Genomic DNA, 26728 nt, shown 5'->3' with positions numbered 1-26728 from the left:
TTTTTTTTTTTTTACTTTTCCCCTCTCTGCCTCCTTTCTTCGTCTCTTTCTTTCTTTCCCCCCCCCCTCTCTTTTCCCAGTTTTTTCCTCTTTCCTCTTCCCATTCTCCTCCTTCCCCTCTTTTCCATACATCTTCCACTTTCCCCTTGCCCTCTCCTTTTCCCTTCCTCCCCTCCCCTTTACCTCTTTCCCACATTTCCCTTCCCTTTCCCCATCCTCTTCCTTTTCTTCTCCTACTCCCTTTCCATCCCCTTTCAGAATGACTCCCTCCTTTTCCCTTTCCCACTTCCCTTTCTTCTCTTCATCTCATCTCTCCCTTATTTTCTCCCTCCTGTTCTCTCTCCCTTTCATATTCCTATCCCTTCTCTATCTCCCTTTCTTCCTCCACTCCTCTCCTTTCTACCCTCCCTTTCTCTCCCTTTCCATCTTTCCTCTCCCATCTTTCTCTCCATGTCGATATTGGATCCTCTTCTCTTTCTCCTCCCTGTATTTTTCTTCTTCTCCATATATTCTCCCTTTCTCCCTTACTCTCTCTATTCCTCCACCCTCCCATCCCTCCCTCCATCCTGTTTTTCTCTCTCCTTTCTTCCACCATCCCATCCCTCCCTCTATCCTGTTTTTCTTCCTTCCCTTCCTCTCTCCCTCTCTCTCTCTCTCTCTCTCTCCCTTTACTTTTCTCCTCCCTTCCATATATTCTCTCTCCCTCCCTCCCTCCCTGTGAGGTGAGAGGGGGAGTGAAAAACACGAGAATTGGTTCCCGGGAGAAAAACATGCTGAAGGGGAGAGAGAGAGAGAGAGAGAGGGAGGGAGGGGGGGGGAATGGAAGTTGCATAAGCCTGGTTGTGAAAGCATGAGTTGAAAGAATAATGATGATAGCAACGAGAGAGACAGAGAGAGAGAGAGAGAGAGTTCAGTTCTCCCTGTATATTATTTCTTTTTATGTCTCCACATCACAAACAACCAGAATTCGTATTGATTTACCACAGTGGCAATTCCAGTGACTCAGTCTTATTTCCAAGCCTCACGCAAATTTCCGGGACACCACTACTAAGAAAATACTGAGTTTTATTTATTTTTAGAGCATTGGTCCGTAAAAAGAATAATCATTGGTCTGGCAGAAACGTATGTGGATAATTGAGTTAAGAAATACACTATTTTTTTGTTTATGCGAAGAAGAAGGAACCAAAGGCCACGAGCGAAAAATTGTTGTCATATTATCTGTGTATAAAAAAGCCTTCCCCTCCACACACGTAATCCTGGTGGCACGGATGACTGAGCACTTGACCCCCAGTAACCCGAGTTGGAGCCCTGCTCAGACCACGCTGCTTCCTTGGGTGAGGTCAGCTCTCACCTCTCAAGTGGAGCTCAAGGTGCGCTGTGGTGGAAGACCTGCAAGGGTTCGTAACTCAACGGGGTAAAGATTAGGTTGTCTGTCCCCTTGTTCCTACGCCGCACTCCAGCGTCGGTGAGGCTTGGTTATAGTGTATCGGTGACCCTCAGGAGCAGCCAGGGTCAGCCTGTTGACCCCCTTAGATTAGTCTACTAGATTACCAGTGTATTTTCAGCCATTGGCTGCGATGAATAAATAATCCAAAAATTATTATTACTTTGCACACACACACACACACACACACACACACACACACACACACACACACACACACACACACACACACACACACACACACACACACACACACACACACACACACACACACACACACACGTCTCAGCCGTAACATAAGGCGGGTAGGTATGATGACTGTGTCGGATACAAGATATTGATAATTGTCAGGTGTAAAACAAGGACGGGGAACTGGTTTGGGTGTCGCGTGTTTTGTAAGGGTGGGGGAGGGGAGGGGAGGGTGTGGATAGAGGGGGAGGGAGGTGATGGTGGGGGAGTGTGGAGAAGGAGAGGAGAGGGGATGGAGGAGCATGCAAATAAGAGGGGGGATGTAGAGAGAGAGAGAGTGAGAGAAGAGAGGGAGGATTAGGAATTTTGAGAGAGAGAGAGAGAGAGAGAGAGATGAGGGGATAGTAGACCACAAGGGAAAGAGTGTAGGAGAAGGATTGAAAGGGGAAACAGAGATAGGGGAGAGGGAGAGAGGTGGTAGGAGACAGATGGAAGAAGGAGAGAGGGAGGGGAGAAGCATAAGGTGGAGCGAGAAGGTTTGGATCGTGGGCGGGACGGATGGAAAGGAGGGGAAAAAAGAGGAGGGGAGGACTGGAGAGGGGAAGAGGGAGGGAGTGGAGGAAAGAGGGGGAGAAATTGTTAGGTGTGAAAAGGAAGTGGGTATTAGAAGAAGAATGGAGGGTAGAGGAAACGTCTGGAGGGAGGGAAGAGGGAAGCAGAAGAGGGGAGGGAAGGGGAGAGGGGGAGGGACGGGGAAGGGAGGGGAGAAATATAAGGTGGGGAGAGACAACGGGTGGGTTTGTGGGCGGAAGGGATGGAGAGGTAGAGAAAAAAATAGTGAAGAAGGGTGGAGGGTGCAGTGTCAGCGGGTGGGTGGGGAGGGAGGGAAGAGGGGAGAGGAGAGGAGGGGAAGGAGGGGGGGAAGGAAGAGGGGAAGAAGGAGGGGAGAGGGAGAGAATAAGAAGGGAAAGAGAGGATGAAAATGAAAAGATAGAAAGGAAAGGGGGAGGGAAGGAAGGGAGGGATGGAGAAGAGGGAGGAAGAAAAGGGGGATGGAGATAAGGATGTGAAAGGAAGGGAAAGTGGAGAGAAGGAGTGGAGGATCGAGAGGGAGGGAGGGAGGGAGGGAGGGGTGGAGAGGAGAGTAAAAACAGTGGAGATGGGTGGAGGGTGCATTTTGTGTGGGTGGAAGCTGGAATTTCTGGCGGATGTGGAGGGGGAGGGGGAGAGAAAGAGTGGAGGGAGAGGGGAGATGGAGGAAGGAGGGGGATCTGATGAATTGAGAGGGAAGGGGAAGGTAGGGGGGGGTGGAGAGGAAAAGTGCATGGAAAGATGGCGGAAGGAAGGAAGGGATGAAGAAAAGTATGGAAGGTGGAGGGGGGGGTAAAAGGCAGGGAGGGGAGAGGAGGTAAAGAAGAGGGAAGGAGGGGAGGGGAGGTAAAGGGGAGGGAAGGAGGGGAGAGGAGGTAAAAGGGGGAAGGAAGGGACAGGAGGTAAGGGGGGTGAATGGACGAAAGGAGGGGGAGAGGGGCCTGAGGGGAAGGGATGGGGGAGGGGAAGTGAGTGTGTAAATTTTGAGTTATCCCTTTGTGAATTGTCGTGAGGGGGGTGGATGGAAATATCAGTGAATGGGGAGGGAAGGGGAGAGTGGGGGGAAGGCTGTGGGGAGGGGAGAGGATGGGGGAGGGGGTGAGGAGAATGTATACGTGAGGAGTTGGGGGGATTGTATATGAGAGAGAGAGAGAGAGAGAGAGAGAGAGAGAAGGGGAGATGGAAGAATGGAATTTGAATATGAGGGGTGAGGGAAGGGGAGAGGGGAGAGGAAAGAGGTGTGGGGGTAGGGGTAGGGGAGGGGAGGTGTGGGAGTGGGGGTGGGGGGAAAGAAGGGGAGGTGTAGGAGTGGGGGTAGAGCAGGGGAGAGGAGAGGAGGTTTCGGGGTAGGGAAGGGGAGGGGAGGTGTGGGGGTGGGGGAATTGGAGGGGAGAGGAGGGGAGGTGTGGGGGTGGGGGGAGGGAGGAGGTGTGTAGGTGGGACTGGTCTAGTTTGGATTTGGCCCTGGAGCGAAGGAAGCGAGAGAGAGAGAGAGAGAGAGAGAGTTTGAAGCTAAAGGGAGAGCTGGGGCTTCAGAGAGAAGGTACTCATGAGAGAGAGAGAGAGAGAGAGAGAGAGAGAGAGAGAGAGAGAGAGAGAATTTGAAGCTGAAAGGAGAGTTGGGGCTTCAGTGAGAAAGTACTCATGAGAGAGAGAGAGAGAGAGAGAGAGAGAGAGAGAGAGAGAGAGAGAGAGTTGGGGCTTCAGAGAGAAAGTACTCATGAGAGAGAAGAGAGAGAGAGAGAGAGAGAGAGAGAGAGTTGGGGCTTCAGAGAGAAAGTACTCATGAGAGAGAGAGAGAGAGAGAGAGAGAGAGAGAACATTTTGGCCAAGGGCCTGGGAGGAATTTAGAGAGGGGAGCTTGAAAGAAGGGGGTAAGGGGAGGAAGGAGGGGTAGGAAGGGACAGAAAGGGAGCGGAGGAGGAAGAAAACACTGAACGAGAGAGAGAGAGAGCGAGAGAAAAAGAGAGAGAGAGAGAGAGAGAGAGGGAGGGAGGGAGGGGGGGCTGTACTTACTGGAGAGGAGGAAATGAGGGGAAAGGAAGGGAGATGCAAGAGGGAGGGAGGGTGACAGGGAAAGAGGAAAGGGAGAGGGGGAGAGAAAGAGGGTCCATAAGGGTGATAGGGAGGAGAGGGAGGGGAGACAGGAAGCAGGGGGAAAGGGGAAAATATGGGAGGAAGGTGAGAGGGAGAGAGGGAGAGAAAAGGAAAAAGGGAGGAAGAGAAAAGGATGAAAGAGAAAAAGAGATACTGAGAGGGCGATAGGAAGGGAGATACAGAAGTGAAGGAGAGATGACGGGAAGGAAGGGTGAGGGGGGGATGAGGAGTGAGATAGTGAAGGAGAGAAGACAAGGGAGGGTGAGAGGAGGGTGTGTGTGGTACTACTGAAAGAGAGAGAGAGAGAGAGAGAAAGGGAGGAAGAGAGAGGGGGAAGGGCAGAAGTGAGGAGTACTGATGGAGACGGAGGGGAGAAGGAGGACACGAGGGAAAGAAGGAGGGAGGGAGAGGGGAAAAACTTAAGTGATGGAGGAAGGGAGAAGAGGGAGGGGGAGGGTGAGGGGTGGAGGCAAGAGAGAGAGAGAGAGAGAGAGAGAGAGAGAGAGGAGAGTAGAAACGCGTGGGCAGGAGGTTGAGGTGCGTCCAACAGAGCAACATAAGAGAGGGGCTTGTGTCCTATAGTCCCCCCCCACCCCTCCCTCCACTCCCTCCATCCCTCCCTCCTCTCCCTCCACCCCTCTGGTACTCTCTCTCCCTCGCCCTCTCACTCCCTGTTACTCTCACACTTTCTCTCTCCCGCACACCCTCTCTCTACTGCAGTTTCAATCACATTTTCTTTCTTCCTTTGTTATCATCATCATCATCCTACTCTTCCTCCTCCATCCCCACCTCCCTCCCTTTGCTACTCTTTGCCTCTCTCTCTCTCTCTCTCTCTCTCTCTCTCTCTCTCTCTCTCTCTCTCTTCCTTCTGTTGTCTATCTTTCTGTTACTCTTATTTTTCTGTCACCTGGTTCTGTCCAAAAGCGTCCCTGTCTCCATCCTTCCCTCTGCTACTCTCTCTCTCTCTCTCTCTCTCTCTCTCTCTCTCTCTCTCTCACTGCTGTCGTTTTCTCTTGGTACTACTCTCTCTCTCTCTCTCTCTCTCTCTCTCACTGCTGTCATTTTCTCTTGGTACTCTTCCTTCCCCAGTCGTTTCGTACTTTCGCCTATCCCATTACTAAGCTGCCTGTCAGATTCTGCTACTTTCACACCCCTAGTACTGCCATTTCTCTTATTCCTGTTATTTGTTCTTTCTCTTATGTCTCTCGTGGTACTGTATGAGTTCTCTGTCCTCCTAAAACAGCTGCTATTTCAACGGCTCTACTGTTGCTGTTGCTTTCTAGGTGTTTTACTGTCCCTCCCCCAGCTGTCGTTTTTTTCCTGTGCTTCTGGTACCGTCATTGGTACAGGAACTGCTTCCACTGATTCACTGTGGTCTCCCCGTAACACTGTGGTTCATGCTACTGTTTATTTATGTATTTATTTATTTATTGTACTGTTACTGTTATTGATACAAGAGGCATTTCCCCTGGTGTGTGACTCTTTCTTCCGCTACTGCTGTTATTCTTGCCAGTCTCTGGGTGACGCTTTCTTGCATTTCGTATTTCTTTTTTCTCCCTGCATTTTTAAGCCCATCCTGCCATTCCTACTGCTTCAAAAAACCAATATTATCTCTTGGTTTTACTGAGCTGTTGCCTTCCTTTCATCGTTTGCAAATCTCACTTCACAGTATATGCTACTTTCTTGCTCTCCCTATCGATTTTTTCTGTTACCAGTTTTATATATACTATTCCTATTGTGGTTTTGTAAGAACTGCTAATATTTCCACGGCTGCTGTTTGGCCTGGCTTCTCCCTTCCACCCTTACCTATTATTCTTCTACTAAATGTTACAAAATTCTACTCTTACTCTCGTGCTTTTTATTTTTCTGTAGCTAATTTTTCTGCACTGCCCCCTTTCTGTTAATAAAGAAAAAAAAACTATTCAGTGGTACTTTATAAATCCCTCTTGTTGCTGTTCTCTCGGCGTTACTCTGTCTTACCTCAGTTATTGATTTTTATGCTGCCTATTTTTTGCCCTGTTCCTACTACTTCAAGATCAGACATTATTTTTATTCTTTTTGTCTGGGTTAACTCCTCCCTTCCACCCTGTACTATTCTCCTGCCGTTAAATATAGCTATCTCACTCTTCGTATTGATATTTCTTTGGCCACTTCATCTCCACCGCAGTTGTGTCTGTTGCTACAAGAATCTACCAGCAGTTCCATTGGTTTTGTGTATTGCCATTCCCTCCAAGTTGATGCCTCCCCTTCCATCTTTTGCTGTTTTCCTGGGACTAAGTACAACTCTCATTCCTATTACTTCTGTGGCCAGTTTTTCTGCTCTGCTCCTATTTTGCCTATTACTACAAGAATCTACTAGCATTTCCATTGGTTTTATGTAGTTCCAGTCCATTAAACAGTTCCAGTCCCTCCAGACTACAGTAATTCCTCCCCTTCCACCGTTTCGTACTCCCCTACTAAATTCCACTCGCCGTTCTTTTACCGGTATATATTTTTGTACTGTTCCCGATCTGTCTATTACTACAGGAACTACTATACTCTTTTTACTCTGATCTGGTCTGAAATTGCCACCTCTCCCTCATGAATGCTCAGTTTTAACGATATATTAAAGGAAACTAGTCCCAAAGAAATGCTATGGCAGGGATGTAGAACCTTAGCATTGTCTTAGCGCGCGTCCGCACGTGCTCTCGAACGTATGTTGGCAACACGGCCGGCAACATGTTCGGGAACATGTTTGCAGCAATATTTGGACAAATGTATGCAAACATGTTTCAGTGCAGCTTCGAACACTGGCAGCAGAGGTGATAGGAGAAGTGTGTCCATACCAGGCAGCTAAGACTTCATGATGATGATGCCAACATGACCTGGACGCTGCTGTTCCCAACATGTTTGCAGCGTGTTCGTTACTGTGTTGCTTACATGTTGCCAACACTTGTTCGAGCATACGTGTGGACGGGCCCTTATATTGCCACTGTATTGTGTGGTTCCTCTCTTCTACTACAGGTCATTCAGTTTGATATCCTAATAGCACTTCTTCGTGACTATTACAACGTTCTACCGCAGTTTCGTCCTTTTGCGCTTATTTCCTGTAGCTCAGTGGCGGAATAAGATGATACTATGACTCAACATCCTTCTAAAAACACTTCTTCGTGACTAGCACAACATTCTACCCCTATATCTACCTGTTGCAGCTAATTTCTTGTAGCTCAGTGGCGGAATAAGACGATACTATGGTTCGACATCCTTCTAGTAGCACTTCTTTGTGACTAGCATCATATTCAACCGTCAATCCCTTGTTACAGCGACATATTAGTTTGGTGACAGGAAGAATAAAAAAAAAAAATGGGAGGGTGAGCGCAATAAAGGGATTAAATATTTCAAGGAGGGGGCCATTCCCTTCATTCCTGCCCCCACCTACCCTGTCATCTACCCCCCCAATCTACCCCTCTACCTTCACCCCCCCTATCTACCCCCCTACCTTCACCCCCCCCCCTCACCGTTTGGATGCGCCTCTCACAGTACCAACGACAACAACAGATCAACAACATCATCTGCTTTAACTGGTATTTTGGTTGTATAAGAGACCAAGGTGGGGAGTAATGGAGAGAGAGAGAGAGAGAGAGAGAGAGAGAGAGAGAGAGAGAGAGAGAGAATCATAATATAGGAACAAAGAATTAAATATAACGAAGGGGGTCACTACGGGGGGGGGCGGGAGTCCTGAATGGAGATCCCGTAGCCTCTTCACTACGAGTCTTCAGCTGAATAAAATCGTCTAACTTTACCTCCTATAGAAAAAATAAAAACCGTCCTGGTGAAGGGATTGACGGAGGCTTTCCCATCCTTTCACTACAGCGAGTCACTTCACCTGAATAAATTAATCTGAGCCCGAAGAAAACAGAAAATAAAAATAATGTTACTAAAGGAATTAATGCAACAGGTAACAATTCAACAGATAGATAGGTAAATAGATAGACTGATAGATAGAGAGGTGAATAGATAAATAAATGTGTTAACGTGCTAAAAAAGTGTTAATGAAGCCGTCCTATTTCACAGTGAGAGGTGTCCATTAGGCTAAGTAACAGTGCTTAGTGAGAGTAAGAATAATAATATATGATAACAGTGTGCTGGATGGTTGAGGCAGGTCATGAGGAGGGGAGAGGCAGGACAGGAGAGTGGTGAGGTAGGGTGAAAGGTGAGGCAGGTAAGATAGAACAGGGGAGGAGTGAGGCAGGGTAGGGTGAGGGGCGAGGAAGGTCAAGGTAGGAGTGAGGCAGGTCATCGTGAAGGGTGAGGCAGGACAGGGTACAGGGTGAGACAGAACAGAAAAGGGTGATGGACGTGTGTGTGTGTGTGTGTGTGTGTGTGTGTGTGTGTGTGTGTGTGTGTGAGAGAGAGAGAGAGAGAGAGAATCTGTTTCGATGAGAGTGGCTGGATAGGGATGGGTGGGAGAGGGTGGGTCTACATGTTGTAGGGTGGGTGTGGTTGGGCCAGGATGGGTGTGAGTGTGGGTGTGGTTGGGTGGATGTGACAGAGTGGGTGTGGTAGGGTGGAGGTGGGTGTGGGTACGACAGGGTGGATGTTGATGTGGCAGGATGGTTTTGGATGGGTGTGGGTGTGGCAGGGTGAGGGTGGGTTAGGTGTGAATGCGACAGGGTGGGTGTGGGTGTGGCTAGGGGTGGTTATGGTCAACTCTATCAGGTTATCAGGCCAGGAGAAAAGGTCACACACACACACACACACACACACACACACACACACACACACACACACAACTTTACGTTTCCCAGTTCTCTCTCTCTCTCTCATTAACTTATCTATTCCACTTTTCACATCCACCCGTCACGAATCCTATTGTCGCCCATATTCTGTCACGTCTGAGAGAGAGAGAGAGAGAGAGAGAGAGAGAGAGAGAGAGAGAGAGAATGTGTGTACATGCATTTTACTGTCCCTTCTTCACCTCCAAGTCATAGGTCTTCCAACTCAAGAATAAATATCTCAAGTGTTGTGCATGAAACAAGGCAAACGAAATCCATAGACTTTTCTTACCCTAGTACCCTCCTTAGTACGATGAGGTGTTTTACTGGGGAATGCTTGCTGCCTCCAGACGATTATATGCAGGGTAAGAGAGAGCACTGGTATTGATTAGGGAGGGGATGAAGGGTGACAAGAGGCAGAAGAGGTGAGGACGATGGGATGAGTACAGACAAGAGGAGGAGGAGGAGGAGAGCAGAGCGACAAGATGAGAGGAGGAGGGAAGAAGAGTGACAAGAGGAGGAGAATAGAATGAGGGAAGGAAAGGTAGTAAGAGGAGGAGAAGGAGGAGCATGAGCAGGAGAGCTGAAGGAAAGAAGAATGGCACAAAGAGGTTGAGGAGGGGAAGACGAGCGATGCGAGGGATAGAAGACAGAGGAAAGGAACGGAGGAGGGGAAGGAGGAGGAGGAGTGAGCGAGAGGAGTTATATACCTGGATTGATTTTACCTCCTCACCTCAGTGACATTTTTTATTTCATTCTGGCTGCTTCTGGACATTTTTTTTTTTTTTTTTTTTTTTTCCAGTTTTGGGGAGACTTGGAACTAGCATGGATTAATTATAGCATTTGTTAATCTGTATACTTAAAAGATCTTTCCTAAGTTAAATAAAACCACATGAAAGTAGGAAGAATAAATTTGAATGGCAGGATGCGTTGGAATTCTCTCTGTCTCTTTACCTATTGTGTCTAGACTTGTGCTTTACTTAACTCTCTCTCTCTTTCTCTCTCTCTCTCTCATATATATATATATATATATATATATATATACAGTATATATATGTATGTTTGTATGTATATCCCTTTTCTGTTCTATCACTTGCTTGTCTTTCATTTCTCCTTCATTCACATCCCACATATTCCCCGTTGTTGATCCTCTCACTTTTATCTTTCCTTCTACTCCATCTGCCTCCATCATTCATCATTTAAGACTTCAAAATTCTTGGCATTGTGCCACATGTTGTACCATTTATCGCGTGTCCATTCATCTCAGTACAGTGACACCTTTTGTATATTATTCTTGTCAATACCAGATGATTATACTTAGGTTTAGAGAAAGGTCTAGGTTTGTAAGTTACACATATTCTTCTTTAAACCCTTCAGTGTGAGAGTTCACCACCTAGCAGTCAGGTTCAGGTGGCTGCACTGAATGACAAGCCTAATTGTTTCTTGTTCCACAGGGAAACCAATTACCATGTTGGGTGGCAATCGCATAGCCAACAGATAGATTGCTAAGTGGGTTAAGGCACTTCAGTCAGATGTGATCCATAAAGGTTTTAAATCCATGGGATGGTTGAAATTTATTGATCACATAATGCCTCTCAGGGATAAGTGACTGGTCAGTCTTGCTTTATAATATACTATATGCCCAGAATTAGTAGTGTAGCCCTGGGTTTATATGCTTCTAGTGGGGGAATAAATTACAACACTGTAACACATCAAATTTATTATGATCAGTACTCTGTACTGTATTATCAAACACTTTGCCTCACCTCTCACCCTTCTCATTTTTGTTATGTCCCATCATATCAATCCTTTCATTTTTGTGCCCACATTATCAAGCCATCCATTTCTTTCTCCACCATATCAAGCTTCTCATTTCCCGCTTCCCACTGTATCAAGCCTCTCATTTCTCTCTCCACACCATATCAAGCTTCTCATTTCTTTCTCCGCAGGCTGACGCGTCGGTGGAGATGGAACAGCGTCACTTTGTGCACGCCTCCCTCGACTACGTCTATCTGCTGCAGGAGGCACAGGAGAGGAAGAAGTTTGAGTTTGTTGAGACAGTGAGTACAGTACAGTACAGCAGTTTGTTTGGGAATGCAAGGTTGCACAGTAATTGTCAAGTTTTATTAGTAATCATAGTAGCCGTAGTAGTAGTACTTGCAACCTCAGGGTCATCTGAATGTGAACCCTGTAGACTACAGGCTGAAGTTGCCCTCCTCCTGCAGAACACCATCCCCCATTTGGGGACTAGGGAGATAGATGAGGGAGTCTTGTATAACTGAGCAGTGGAGCAGCTCAGCTATATTGGTGCCAACATGTGACGGCATCCCTCTCCACTACCTGAGGTTAACACTTGATCAACACATATGGAGGGGTCACTGTACTAAGCACAAGTAACATAAGTTTTCATCATGTCTTTGGAGATGTAAATTCTCTGTTTACTGATAACTGAAAGGAGCATTTCACACAAGTTTGAAAATGCTGCCATCCACTATTGTTGACTTTGTGTTGCAGTTGCTGAGTTACATGTACGGGTGGCTGACGTTTTACCATCAGGGCCACGAGGTATTCAGTGACTGCAACCTTTACCTCAGAGATCTGCAAGTCAGGGTCCAGCGGGTCAGTGTCTCAATATCTTACATTATATTTGTTTCAATTCATCATGCTCACAAGTTTTTTTTTTTTTTTTTTTTTTTTTTAAATACTTGTTTTGTGCCGATGTCATTACTTCTGCTGCTGAAAGATGATGGAGTCTATTTTTACCCTTGTCTCTGTTATGTAGTCAGTCTTTGGTCCTCTTCGGAGAATCATTGTAAAAATTGTTGGGGATATTCCTCTTGACTCTAGGATGTAGTACAGTAATTTAGTTTTGATGAAAGTTTGGTGAAATACATGAACACATTCTTACTTTCAGTAAATATGGAATTGCTCAGCATGGTGGAGGTATGACCTCTACTTAGAACCCTTCCAGTCTAGTATAATTTAATACCATACACGTCAGATCTGCATGCAGTAATACAGTTCAGTACATTATTAATAACTGTAATTTTTGCTTTATACGCCTCTTATGCTGTGACTGCTGCTGCTGCTGTTTTGGGAAATAACTGCTGCCGAATATGTGCCATCACCACCATTGATGCCACAGGCGCGTGAGAACTTCAATGCAACCCGGCAGGAGTCCACACAGCTGAAGAACAAGATGCTGGAGGTCCGTAAGACGGTACTGTGTCCCTCCCCACCCCCTCACACCCCCAACATGGCCCTCACCACACTCCACATGCTCTCCATACAGTAATACTTTAACTTAGTCACTACTGTAACTTTCTACCTCCCAAATTCATGAACACTACCACTGCTACCTCCCACATTCACCACCAGTACTATCACATTCACCACCACTGCAACCACTACATGTCCTACTTCCCAGGTACCACCACTGCTGCCTCTCACGTCCACCACTACTATTACCTCCCACCCATTGCCTCTCACATTTACAGTCACTTCTACCTGTCACATTCACCACCACAACTACCTCTCACATTCTTCATCACAGCCACTACTACCTATCAAATTCATGACCACAACCACTACTTCCCCTCACATTCTCCACAACAACAACCTCTTGGATTCATCCACCGCTGCCACCACCACCACCACAACTCCTTTTCACATTCATCTCTGCCTCTGTCTCTCACATTCACCTCATCTTCATTTGCACACTTCACACTCTACAGGTACACATTTTTTATGCAATCTCTGCACCATATACCCGTTTTGTTACTGTTACTTGCCATCGCCCTCCCACACCTCAGTCCCAGCCCTGTTCAGATTCAACACACATGAGATTTTTCACACGAACTGTTACATCCATGCATTGCTTATTCCACAAAGCACTTTAGATCACTGTATCTCCATATGCAAAGTTAACATCCACTTGAATCCAGGACCACAGCAATAACAACATAAAAACTCACAAAGGTAATCCAATCATTAATATACTTATATTTCACTTCCCACTGGTTTTATTCCTCCTTCTCCTTTAGCTAACCATATACTGTACTCTCCTTTATGCCAAGCTCCCTTCATATACAATTGGGGACATCTGAAATTAGAACACTTGCATTGTTTGGTTGGTTGTATTTAGCCATCCTGTCTTTGTGAAATGTGGGATTTATGAATAATTTTCTTTTGAATTGGTACTTCTGACTGTTTACTATACAGATTTGCCCATATTTATGCTCAGAATCTGCTTGTAAAATATATGAACTGCCAGCCCAATAGTGGGAGTGTGATAGGTTCAGCTGTCCAGAGTTGTACAAAACCATTCTCTGTCTTTCATTCAGGCTTTCTTCCCTCTCCAGTTCCATTTTTTCCCCTTAACTCTTGCACTCATAATTACCTCCATTTTTTTATGCCTGTGATATTGACAGGTTTCATTTGCATACCAACAAACCACACTTCCATTAAATACAATGATGTGTTTTTATATCTCATACTTGTTACTGCTAGATGATATTATTCAGCTTTAGGAACATCGTTTGTTTTGGAGGGATTATTGGAGGTCTCCATGAGACTGAGTGACTCCTCTGACTGTGAACCCATTGCACTGCATATCGAAGTTACCTTTCTTGTGCAGTCCACCATCCTCCTTTTAAGGGATGGGGGGAAGGGGAATTGAGGGACGATTGTATGATAAGGCAGTGGAACTACCTGGTCATATCAGTGCTCCCCAAGTTACTGAAGGCATCCCTCTCCAGCATCTGAGGATGAATAATGTTTACAGTAACAAGAATACAATCTAAAGAGACATCATTGTACTGTTACCTCCAGATGTTTTTTTTTCAGCCTGAGAGAGACTTCTTGCAGTGAAGCAGTATATGAAGACAATAGCAAAGCTCTTGACTTCAGAAAATCTCTCATAAGTGGAATAAAATTATCTGGATGTAGTAAGAGGATAACAAAAAATACATCCAACTGAAAGGTTTAGATGATTAGTGTAATCATCAGCCTTGATATCCATCCTTCCTTTTCAGTCACCACCATTCCCTCATCTTATTCTCTTCATTACCTGTCAGTGTTTTGTATGTATCTGTCTTCAGCTTACAAAATTCATTAGCAGATGTAAACAATTGTAGATATACTCACACACACTCTTTGACCTTTAATTGAGTACTTAGAGTATTAGTTCAACTTAGTATGGCCACCCTTTATGGGATTAAGGCATTTGCCAAACAGTATATGTACTGTAGATGGATAGATTACAGTGTGATTCAATCCTAGCCAAATAAAATGAATATATATATGAAGTATCATGTAAATGAGAGAAATTGCCTTCAAAATTATTGGAAATGTGGCTTTCGTGGGAAATGTTATTACTCGTATCCATTCTGTAATTATGAAAGGTCAAATGAGTGTGTAGAGAGGTCGTGGGAGGTACGTGAAATATGACTGTGGGTGCAGGTGTGTGGAGCGTAGGTATGGGCCAATATGGGTTAATGTACTGCTGTCTGTGTATCACTGTATCACCTTTACACCCTTACATTCATTCCTTTACCTTTGCATCCATCCATTTACCTGTCCATCCATCCATCCATCCATCCATGGTAGCTTGTAACTCTTCTACTCTATAACCATCTAAGTACTATAATCTCTTCTAACCATATAATTATTTTTGTTGGTCTTAGTTGTGTCTTTGGTTAAAATTAATTTGCATTTAATTTACTAATACAGTAGTTTCCTCTTTGGTTGCTGAATGATTTTGCATTACCATTTAATTAGTTTGGGTAACTGCCTAACAAGGGAAGGGGCAAGGGAATGACTAACCCATGTGAAATAATGAAGTGATCTAAACTCCTAATCTGCTAAATATTAGTTAATTATAATTTTTAAATATATTTTTCATTTAGACATTTGTGTTACAGCTTTGAATAATACCTAGATGATTTATAAGCTTATGAGAGGGGTTTTAAAGATGAGTGTGGGCTTCTTGATACACATTTAGGGTGGTCTGGCTGTTATGCCCTTTTGCTTTTGTCCTGTGTGTAGCAGGGATGGCACAATCTGCTGATGTGGCTGTGGGAGCAGGAATTTGTTATCCATATGTGTTGAATTAACTCAGATACCATAAAGCAAACATGGTAAAGAATGGAAGGATTATGGATGGTAACAAATGATGCAGTGTTATTTTTTGTTGCTGTCTCCATTTCATCTGAACATGAATCCAGGGGATTACAGGAGGAAGTTGTTCTTCTCCTGCAGTCCACCATTCTCCTTTCAAGGGATAGGAAGGAACTTGAGTGACTCCTGTACAACCAGGCAACAGAGCCACTTGGTTATTATCACTGCTACTGCATGAAGGTGTCCCTCTCCAGTGGGTTATCCATGCTTACTAATGTGATGAGAGACACATATAAAGCATGAAAAGAGTTATGGAAAAGAGAAAATTGTGTCTGGTAAATGCTGATAATGCTGACTGAGCTGTCTCTGCAACTCATGAAAATTTTACAATTGAATGATAAGATGGTGCACAGTATATGGACCACCCTGTATGGTGTGTGTAATTCATGATATTAGGTACTGTATTGTTGTTGATCAACAATATCATTATCACTTGACTGGCTGTACAGTATTCTTGTATTACTGGCTTTGATTGTGGATCAAGTGTATCACTATTACAGTATATGATTTGCTGTATTCTTCACATGGGTTTGTTATACATAGAAAAAGCTCTGTGGGTCTATGTGGTTCTGCCTTACCATGCTTATGTTTCAGGTGAAAGCGCATGTGTTCCACCACCCAGCTCCCTGTCTCGCCCTCTTGTGAGACAGCTGTCAACTTGCTGTAATGACATACTGTATTATAGTTCTTGAGTCCATAGTGCCGTGAATTGGTCAGGTAGACAGATAGATGACATATTGAAATGCTGTTTATTGAAAAGATCTTCCCAATAAACACACTTTCAGTATGTCAGTTTAATTTTTTCCATACTGTATTATACTGTATGTGTTTTTGGTAGACAGTGATTAACAAATAGGCTTTGATCCTTCCTGACAGTTCTTATGAAAGACACGGCAAACAGTGATGTTGTGTATGAAGTTAATATGTTCAGTGTGGTGAAACCTTTTATATTTTGGTCTGTCCACCATCAAATGATCTTATTCAGCTAAGGAGAACCACCTGATGGTGAAGGAGTGAAAAACAGACCACAGTAGAGCATTTAATTCCTCTCACTCCCAGATGTTTTTCCTAAAGCTGAGTAAGATTTTACAGTGGTTGGAAGAATGAAATACAAAAGGCAATGCTGCCTTCAACCCATGTTTAATTGTGACATGTAGATTAGAACTGTTGTAGCATTTGTAACTAACCTCTCCATGATCTTCTGTAGCATTAATTTATTCTAGTTTTAGGACTGGTTTTGCAGCGCATTCTCATGTAGCCCATTGACTTCAGTCCCTGACATAGGTAGCACTAATGCAGGTCAGAGTGATTAGTTTCACAGTCATACTTTTGTAGATATGGAAGCATCCCAGCTCAATTCCAGTAATATGATGATGACATTTACCACTAGCTGTATAAAAAATAACTATGATACCTAGACTTAAAAGGAGAGTACTGATAGGTATTGATACAGGTCAAAACAAATAACAGCAGCCGTGAAACCCAAACTTGAGAGGAGAGTAGGTATAAATATGATTTGGAACAGTTAGCTTGAGTTGTGAAACCCAAACTTGTATTAATATGGGTCAGAGCAAAGGAGCTGCAGCGAAACCCACACTGGAGGGGAAAGCAGACATCGATACAGATTATAACTGTGAAACTGGTCCATAGCTGAACATCTTCTCCACCTAACTGCACAGATAAGGCTGAAAAGGAAATACTTGTAGATGCTGGTAGTTCCATCAAATTGCATGTGTGGTGGTTGTCTCCCTGGTGCTCATCAAGGCCTTATTAACAAATTAACATGGGTGGAGGGCCTAAAGCTAATTGACCTAATGTGCAGTGTGGGGTGATCGGGAGGTAGGGGTGAGGGCATTGAAAGTATGGTGGATAAATTAGGAAAGAGAAAGACCGATAATTTTTGGCATAGAAGAGAATAATAAGTTAAGGAATCGAGAGAAGATGATAATATAGAAAATATTGGATAGAATATGAAAGAGGAAGATGCTATTAATGGAAGACTGTTAGATAAATTAAGAAAGAAGAGAGGCTGATAATGGTACAGTAGGTATAGAAGAAAATTGATGAAATAAGGTAGAAGGAGAGGTTGGTAATATAGAAAAGAGTAGAGGGAGTATGGAAGATGATGTTGGTAATAGAAGAATGCTGAATAAACTGAGGAGAGGTTAATAATAATAGGTATATAAAAGACTGAGTGAAGCAAGGGAAAAGAGGTGTATGGTGATTGAAAAGGGTGAATAAATAAAAGAAGAGAGAGGGGTTGGTAATTTAAGTTATAGACAAGACTGATAAAATAAAGGAGAGGGAAGTTCATAATAGAAGATATAGAATAATGACTAAGAGAAAGATGCTGAGAGGTATAATTGAGACTGGATAAAATAAAAAAGAGAAAGTGGAAGGAAATGAGTTGACGGCTAAAACGTAATTTTGAATATGGTAGTTACTAATTACAGTAATGACATAATTAAACTAACTTTATTTTTTAATTTACCTTATATTTTAGTTTCCATTTGATTTAGCATTTTGTGTTTATTTTCCATCTTTGATTTTCAGTAATGATATCTTTTGTTCCCCACAAGTGATATCATTACCAGACTTCTTCACATCCTCATCCTTCCAGTGTTACTCATTAATGCTTTCAGTTTGGGATGCTTTTCCTGAGCTGAATAGATTTTTCCTGGAAGTAGCAAGAGTACAGGGGGTAGGGGGGTAGGGAGGGTTTTCAAGAATACTCCCCCAGTATCCCTGCTTGTCGTAAAAGGCGACTAAAAGGGTTGGCGGAGGGTTAGTGCCCCTCCCCGGAAAACAGCTAACTAAAAAAACAAACAAGAAGCCTCGGACAAGGACTGACCAAACGATGACGACCCAGGACCGGACAAAGGACTTGGTAATGGGTACATGGAATGTAAGAGGAGCGAATGATGAGGTGAAAGAGAGAGAGATTGTCCAGGTGCTTGAGGATGCGAAAGTGGATGTATGTGGAATAACTGAAACAAAATGGAGAGAAGAAAGTGTGAGAGAATGGGAGTATGGATGGGGTATATGTGCAGGAGTAGGTGAGAATGAGAGGGCAAAGGAAGGAGTATGTATAGTTGTGGGTAAAAGATGGAAGAAGAGCATAAGACAGTATGGATCAGTTGGGTCAAGGATTGTGTGGGTAAAGTTGAAAGTTGGAATACAAATGTGGGCGATTGTGTGTGTGTATGCGCCAATGCAAGATCGTGCTAGAAGAGTGAGAGAAGAGTTCTGGACAAATGTAGAAGTATGCATGGAAAAGTTTGGAAGGTTTGAGAGAGTGTTTTTGATCGGTGATATGAATGGTAAAGTTGGGAATGTGAAGGTGGATGGAATAGTTGGTGAGAGGGGTGTGCCTGCTGAGATAGATGAGAATGGGAGTGCATTAGTGGACATCTGTGCTAGGAGGGGGTTGGTGATAGCCAATACCCTCTTCAGGCATAATGATCCACAGTATACATGGCGAGTGATGAGAAGGGTGGGTGGTGAACTGAATGAAAGGAAGGCAATGATTGATTATGTGTGTGTGGATGAAAGGATGCGAAGATGTGTAATGGATGCAAGAGCTTATAGAGGTTGGGGGAGTGGACTTTCTGACCACTGCTTGGTGGTGGCCAGAATTAGGATTCAAGTAAGATGGAGGAATAGAAGAAGGGAAAGACGAGAGGAAGGAGTAGTTGCAAGGAGAGTGGAAAGGTTACAAGAGGATGAGAAAAAGGCAGAGTATAAGAGAGAAGTGGAGGAACGATTGGGCAAATATGAATTGGAGCAGATGGGAGACGTGGAAGGTGTATGTAGGATATTTACAGAAGAAATATGTGCAGCATGTGATGTGGTGTGTGGAAGGAAGAGAAGACGGAGGGGGGTGCAAGGAACAGCGTGGTGGACTGAAGAGGTGAGACAGGCTGTGGCACAAAAGAAGAAAGCATACAATGAATGGATGAGAAATAGGGGCGTGGAAGAAGTGAAAGGCGGAAGAGAAAGTTATATGTAGAAAGAAAGAGAGATGTGAAAAGATTAGTAAGAGAGAGTAAGAAGAGAGTGGATGAGGAATTTGGAAGGAATTTGAGTGTAAAGTGGAGGGACTGTAAGAAAATATTCTGGAATGAGGTGAAAAGAGTAAGACAGGGTGGAAGTGAAGTTAGCAGGGGAGTGAAAGATAAAAATGGTAGATTACTAGTGGAGAAGGAAGAAAAAGTGAGCAGATGGAGAGAACACTTTAAGGAATTGTTGAACATAGAGGATGGAAGTAATGCGAGTATAAGTGGCTGGGGAATGGCTGGGAGAAGGAGGGAGGTGAGAAGACAGGAAGAAATCAGTAGGATAGAAGTTGTGGAAACAATGAAGAAAGTTAAATCGGGGAAAGCCCCAGGAATTGATGGAGTGTGTTGTGAAATGCTGAAGCATGGGGGAGAGATAGTAGTAGAATGGATGTGGGAGATGTGCAGATTGGCCTGGGAGGAAGGTAGAGTCCCAGAGGATTGGAAGTCAGGTATAATTATTCCCTCTTACAAAGGAAAAGGGGAAAAAGAAGTGTGTGGTAATCATAGGGGCATTTGTCTTCTTAGTATAATAGGAAAAGTGTATGGTAGGATACTTATTGACAGAGTTAGAGAAAGAACAGAGAAATTAGTTGGAGAAGAACAGGGAGGCTTTAGGAAGGGAAGAGGTTGTGTAGATCAGATATTCATTCTTAGATCTTTAGTGGAAAAGTTTCTAGAGAAGGGAAAGAAGTTGTATGTGGCTTTCATGGATTTGGAGAAAGCATGTGACAGGGTGGATAGACAAGGATTGTGGAAAGTGTTAAGAATATATGGAGTAGATGGGAAGTTGTTGAATGCTGTGAAGAGTATGTACGATGGTGCGAAGGCTGCAGTGCGTGTGGATGGTGAACTAAGTGAATTTTTCTCTTTGAAAGTTGGTTTGAAACAGGGATGTGTCATGTCTCCATGGTTGTTCAATCTGTACATGGATGGGGTAATAAAAGAGGTGCAAGGTAGGGTAGTGGATGTTGGAGTGGCCCTGGTGAGAGAGGATAGTGTTTGGAAACTCCCTGTACTGTTGTGTGCAGATGATACTGTGTTGTTGAGTGAAGACTAAGGGGAGCTGCAAGGCTTGGTGGATGAGTTTGGGAGAGTGTGTAAGAAACGGAATCTAAAGGTGAATGTAGGGAAGAGTAAAGTAATGGTCTTTGAGAGAGGTGAAGTCAGTGAATGTACAGTGAGGTTGGATGGTGAGGAATTGGAAAATGTGAGTACATTTAAATACTTGGGTAGTGCGATGAGTAAGGATGGAGGTTTGGAGGGTGAAGTGCTTGAAAGGGTACAGCAGGGAAGAAAGGTTGCTGGTTTTTTGAAAGCAGTGATAAGAAACAGGGAAGTGAGCATGTAAGTGAAAAAGTTACTACATGACAGTATTGTGATACCAACTCTAACGTATGGAAGTGAAGCTTGGATGTTGTTGGAAGGACACAAGTCAAGAGTGAGAGCAGTGGAAATGAGTTATTTAAGAGGAGCCTGTGGAGTCACTTGGAGAGACAGGCTGACGAATGAGGATATAAAGGAGCGTTGTGGTGTGGATGTGGGTGTGATAGGAAGCGTTATGAGGAACACACTGAGGTGGTTTGCCCATGTGGAGAGGATGGAGGGTGAAAGACTGACGAAGAGAGTGTATGTGAGAGGTGGAGGGGGGAACAGGGAGGGGGAGGCCGAGGATGAGATGGAGGGATGGAGTGGAGAGGTATATGAGAGAGGGGGGTGTGAGTTGGGAGCAGGGCAGTGAAATGGTGGGGGACAGGGCGACTTGGAGGCGATTTGTTTGTGGCCACCCCAAATGGGATTGAGGCGTCTGGCAATAGATAGATAGAAAGAAGAATAACTTATATAATGGTGAAGGTAGATGTAAAAAAGATGTCATTCTACTAAAGATATTGGTAGAGACTTTCTTATCCATTCACCTTGATAAGGCATATCTGACTCCTCCAATTTGAGAAGTGCTCAATAGTAGCATCTAGTAGTCCCAAGAATAAAATAGACAAGACATTATCACACTGAAAGAGTTAATATCCTCGTCTTCTTTCCACCTGTTATGTGAATTCTTTATCCATGATTTGTATTCTTTCATTTTATTATTTCCCCCCTTATATATTCTTTTTCCCATGCTATACAAGGTTTTCCTTCCCATCCTCTGGGTTTTCTTCCTTTCTTCATAATGTCAACTTATAAATATAACACAACACAATGACAGCTGTTACAAAATTATCTCCAATTTTTTTTTCATGCCATGCTTACTCTTACTTCCTGTCTCTACAGATCTTCTTTCTCCATATTCTTTCTTCAGAAATGCAAAATAACAATATAATACTGTATCCTCATCTTCTGCTCTATCTCTCTAATATAGGAAACACTTAGGGTTATATTTGTGGTAGAAGTCTCACTCTTGAACTTCATTTATTTTACTTCTCTTTCTTTTCCTTCGTCTTCTGCTCAGCCACTCTTAGCCAACAGTATATGGAAATGAGTGAGGACTTGGTCACTTCTTACACCTTTTCATCATTGGCTTTACTTCTGTCTCTCACTTTCTCATCTTGTGCTGAATGTTTCTCCACTGTTAGGATCTATAATGTGATAGGATAGAAGGGTAAGTTAATTGTTACTCATCATATTGTTTAATTAAATTAAGTTCTCATTATAAGTCATCATTTTCTTTTTTAAATGATCTTTGCCATCAAGTTCAAATTTATATTATAGGAAACTTGCCTCATAAAGTTTCATTGCTACTGTTAGACTAATTGGCCAAAGTAACATTGCTGCTTTTAAAGCTAATGTGTTGGTTTCGTTCATGTACTATTTATATAGAAAAGTTAGACCATATACAGTACTAATTGTACAAAAAAATTTGTGATATTTTGTAACACATTTCTGACATATAATGAGGACTGCCTGTATCAAATTATGTTACAGAATTAGTGAAATATCATTGTGTTGAGTTTTACAGTCACTCATCATGATACAAAGAGCTGTATAATACTAGTCTTTAATTTTTTTCTGTGTTGATACTAACTGTGCATCCTAATATTTTTTAGTTAACAGTGAAGCATCTTGGTCTGCGTACTGTATTAGCCTTCAATTAACCCATTAATATTTTTCATAGGATCAGCAGGAAAACTTACTGAAATTACTGTTCCATACTCTTAAGATTTTTTTTTCATTAATTATCAAAATACTGCCCAGTACATATACTGTATATCGTATTTTAAATGAACGATATAATAATGCTTCATGATTGCCTTGTTTCTAATCAAGTGATTTTTCATAATGTTTTGTACATATAAGACATCATTCAGAAATTCAAGACTTTAGCAATTTCTAACCCTGTGAGCCTGGGGATGTCATTTTTATTTTATTCCTGCCATCTTGTGATTATCTGATTCAGCTTAGGATAGCTCTTTGAATTGGAGGGGTTATATATAGCCTTATTAAACTTCTTCAGTATCAAACACCTGCCTCAAGTTTTATAAGATTGCCAACTGGCAGCAAGAATAAACTAAAATGAGTCACCTGACTTTCAGGAGTTACATTTTGTGTCTTTCATTCTATAAGATATAGTTCATCAGAAATATCTGTTTTGTTTCTTTATCATCAATTTTTTGGGCCTAACGCAGAAAGCTGTGGATCCAGGCAACATGGACAGGATGTACACAAGACAAGGCTACCTCTTCCTCATGGAGAAAAGTGAGTTCCTATTTAAATATATGTATCCTTGTCTTATTATTAGATGATATGGTTTGTTGGCCATGTGGGGAAGATGGAGAATGAGAGACTGACTAGAAGATTAAATGTGATTGAGGTGGAAGGGGAGATGAGGAGGGGAGACCAAAGATAAGATGGAGAAATGGAGTGGTAAGCATGGCTAACTGTGAGGCTGCCAGCTTGAGAATGTCAGGGTTTGAATCCTGGGGTAGGCAGCTGGTATTACTCAACTCAGGTGTCTATCCACCCTTCATGAGTTGGTAGCCAAGCAAAATTAGTACAGGTACCTAGGGTAACACTTAGGGAGGGTAACTGTAATAACCTTGTTGATGCAGTGGCCTTGTATCCAAGGATAGTGGGTAGCTGACACACCATAAACTCATTGGCCTAAGTTATGTATAGTAGATGATTACAGTTGTTGTTAACCCAGGTCTGTCTGGCTGGGCAAACCCATCAACCACAGGCAAGCAACAGCCCCGGCAGGGCTGTCTCATTCAGCAAATCAATGTTTCCTTATGGTAATCAGTGCCTCACCACAGCAGGGCTTAGGGAAAGGTGCATAGTTTTGGTTCTCAGGAGAGTGCTGCATTTGCATCACCGAGTTACCATAGACACCATAGTAGGCTCCTTGTCACCCCGTTATATGGTTATTCTACCACCCAGCATTGTAAATGGTTTACTGGGGTGCAGGAAACCATCAGCCATGTTATTTTGTGTAGAACCACCTCAAGTAGAAAGAAGAAAAATAGTGACTGGAAGGATGAAAGATGTAGGAAGAGAGGAGGGCAGACACAGTAAAATGATGATAAAGATAAAGAAGTAAGCAGCACTACATCATGTGAGTGGATGATGGTTGCCACTACCTACTACCAGATAAGTACAGTGCTGCAGCAGACTACCTCATGGCCTGTGCCCCCATCTTTACTTTAAGTTTACTTTCTCATTTTCTGGAACCTACTTTGCCCCATCTTTTGGTCAGAAAAAGAGGTCATGATGATAATATGATGATGGTGCTGATGATACATGCAATTCTTCCATTTTTTTTTACATAGATCATGTTTTCTTTTCACCACAGAGGCATTTGGCACAACATGGACGAAGCACTATTGTCTCTACCAGAAGGACAACCGAGTTTTCACCATGATACCATACAACCAGATCCAGCACAAGATTGTATGTATTAATTTCTTGTGTTACATCTCTGAAAGCATGCTCTCAAAAGTCTTTCTGTCTATGAATAGATTTGTAACTTTTGTGTAGTCTATTTTAGTGTTCATTTTTTATCATCAGCTTGATATGCTTGAATATATTAAAGCTTAAACACGATAGCAGAAAATCACCTGTGTCATTGTGTAATGTTAGTTTGCTGTCTGGTCCTATTCACACCTACTTCAGTGAGTTATTCTGTCATATTAAAGATGCAGTATTTGGTTAGAGTACAGTGCATTACAGTATGTTTACATTGAGCAGGATATCAGATGTCATACAGTATTTTGTTTGTTACCCTTTAGCATTGGTTTTGTGAATCATAGTAACCTAATGATCATTGTCCCCAGACCTCCACTGAAACCATAGTACTGAGGTCATGTGTACGGCGGATGTCTGACAGCATAGATAAACGCTTCTGTTTTGACATAACTGCACAAGACAAGCCTGGCGTCCAGTACACTCTTCAGGCTCTCTCGGAGGATGACCGCAAGCACTGGCTGGACGCGATGGATGGCAAGGAACCGGTTAGTGTTTGTTAGTTTGTTTTTGTTTCTTCCTCAGATGATTCGTTTGCATTCCACTGAAAAGAATCTGCAACACAAGCTTCATTGGGGAGGTATGGAATATTTGATAGATAGGTGGCAGTGATGGTAATGACACTGGTGGTTTGGGTGGTGGTGGTGAGTAGATGATGGTGGTGGGTTTTGGGTGGTGAATATGGTTGTGTGGTTTAGGTGGTGGTGATGGTGTTTGGGTGATGGTGATGATCACTTCTTTACTACCTTTCTCTTTCTTTATACTTAGCATATATTCCAAAGTGGCTTTTGTGGTCATTCTAATATTAAGTTCTCCCTCTCCTTTTTACCTCCACAAATTACATCAGAGATTTATTTCTAACTCTTGTCTGTGTAGGGTGGTCTCCTTAAAAGAACTCCAGAGGTTTGCACCCATCCTTAATAATATCCCCCCTTCCTGTAACACACCACCATGTGATGCACAGTACAACTAGTTCCCCTTGTTAAGTCAGGGATGTGGTCTAAAATCTCAACATTTTCCATATAATAAGTATGGTAAATTTAGGGAAACAGAAAAATCAGATTTATAGCTGGCAATGGAACTTTAGTAGACAAGCTTTCATTTATGTCTTGTGCATTTGCATGAAAAATGTCAAAAGGAAACTTGTGAGGACATACTCTTGCACCTTGTAAGTCAGTGGTTTCCAACCTGTGGGGTGTGCCCCCCTAGGGCTGCCTGGGGGGGCACGAAGGCTTGATAAAGAGGGTAATTATATTTGAAAACTATGAATTATGATGGAATTCAGTAATTTCTAAATATGGAGAAAATATTTCAGATATGAATAAGAAATCTAGTTGTCTGAATATATAAACAATTTTTCTGCACCTGCCCTCCTCTCTTCCTATTTCTCCCATCTTTCCTGTCACTTCTTATTGCTTTTCTTTCCCTTACAGGTGGCTTTACATCGAGTGACAAGCCAAATGTTTTCATGTAAGCCAAGAAACCATTTACAACACTGGTTGGTAACCATATAACCAACCATACATGCTCCCTACTTGTCAACAAGTGGGTTGGTGGAGGGTTGGTGCCCCTCCCCGTAAAACAAATAACTCAAAGTCAAATGACCACCCCTTACGGGATTATAGCGTTTGGCAATGGATAGATAGATAGATAGTTTTATAGTCATTCCCTGAGTTGATTATTTTCTGTCCCAGGAAGAAGAATCACCATCATTAATAAAAAAGATTGAAGATTGAATAGTTAGCCATCCCTCTATCCATCAGTTTCATTTTCTGCCCCAACAGGAGCATAGGGTCCTTGGGCTAGGTCACTCAGTTTCAATATTTAAAGTGAGGGTGACCAGCCTTGCGTACCTTTGAGTGACATTATGTGAGTGATAAACCATCAAGAATCATTTGGGCATATGGGTACGTCCCAGCAAAATAAATGGCTTCCTGAGCAATAGTGAACCATTTGGTTTATCAGGCAATGTAGAGTTATTATTCTTTAAAATACTTACATATATATATATATATATATGTATATATGTATATATATATATATATATATATATATATATATATATGTAAGACTGCTAAAGTGTCTCCACCTACGCCTGTGAATTGTCTTGTAACCGCATGTTTGGGATGAATGAGTCAACTGTTCATACAATAAAGAAGGCAGAATGTAGCATACGGGAGGCAGTGAGGGCTAGTGCACCAGACTGCTGAAGTGTCTCCACCTACGCCTGTGCTTGTCAGGTTTCAGTTTTAAATTTGTTACATTTTTGTTGTTTTTAATACTTAATGCTAGTTTATAAGGTGTATGTAGTGCATAAACAGTATTATTCAGATGTAATATACGTATAGACATGCGTAATTATGTGCACACAAGGACAGAACATATACGTGAATTTACCACATACGCGAAGGGTCTGGGAACCTAACCCTCGCGTGAATTAAGGGCTTACCTGTGTATATATATAT

At 42.9% G+C, this 26728-nt stretch overlaps 1 protein-coding gene across 1 annotated transcript in view; it reads left to right on the top strand.

Annotated features, from left to right (window-relative positions):
- Positions 1-26728, top strand: part of Graf (GTPase regulator associated with FAK) — a 222567-nt gene that overhangs the window by 169901 nt on the left and 25938 nt on the right. Inside the window, exons 4-9 of the mRNA XM_080276959.1 lie at positions 11025-11135; positions 11590-11694; positions 12221-12295; positions 22931-23000; positions 24094-24191; positions 24575-24751. Of these exons, the coding sequence (XP_080133085.1) occupies positions 11025-11135; positions 11590-11694; positions 12221-12295; positions 22931-23000; positions 24094-24191; positions 24575-24751 (636 nt within the window). The remainder of the gene's footprint in view (positions 1-11024; positions 11136-11589; positions 11695-12220; positions 12296-22930; positions 23001-24093; positions 24192-24574; positions 24752-26728) is intronic.

This window comes from Coenobita brevimanus, chromosome 67 (genome assembly GCF_032717465.1).
Source record: "Coenobita brevimanus isolate Jiangsu-jjx chromosome 67, ASM3271746v2, whole genome shotgun sequence".
NCBI lineage: Eukaryota > Metazoa > Arthropoda > Malacostraca > Decapoda > Coenobitidae > Coenobita > Coenobita brevimanus.
Note: the sequence above shows the minus strand (reverse complement) of the source record. Positions and strands in the feature narration are given on the sequence as shown.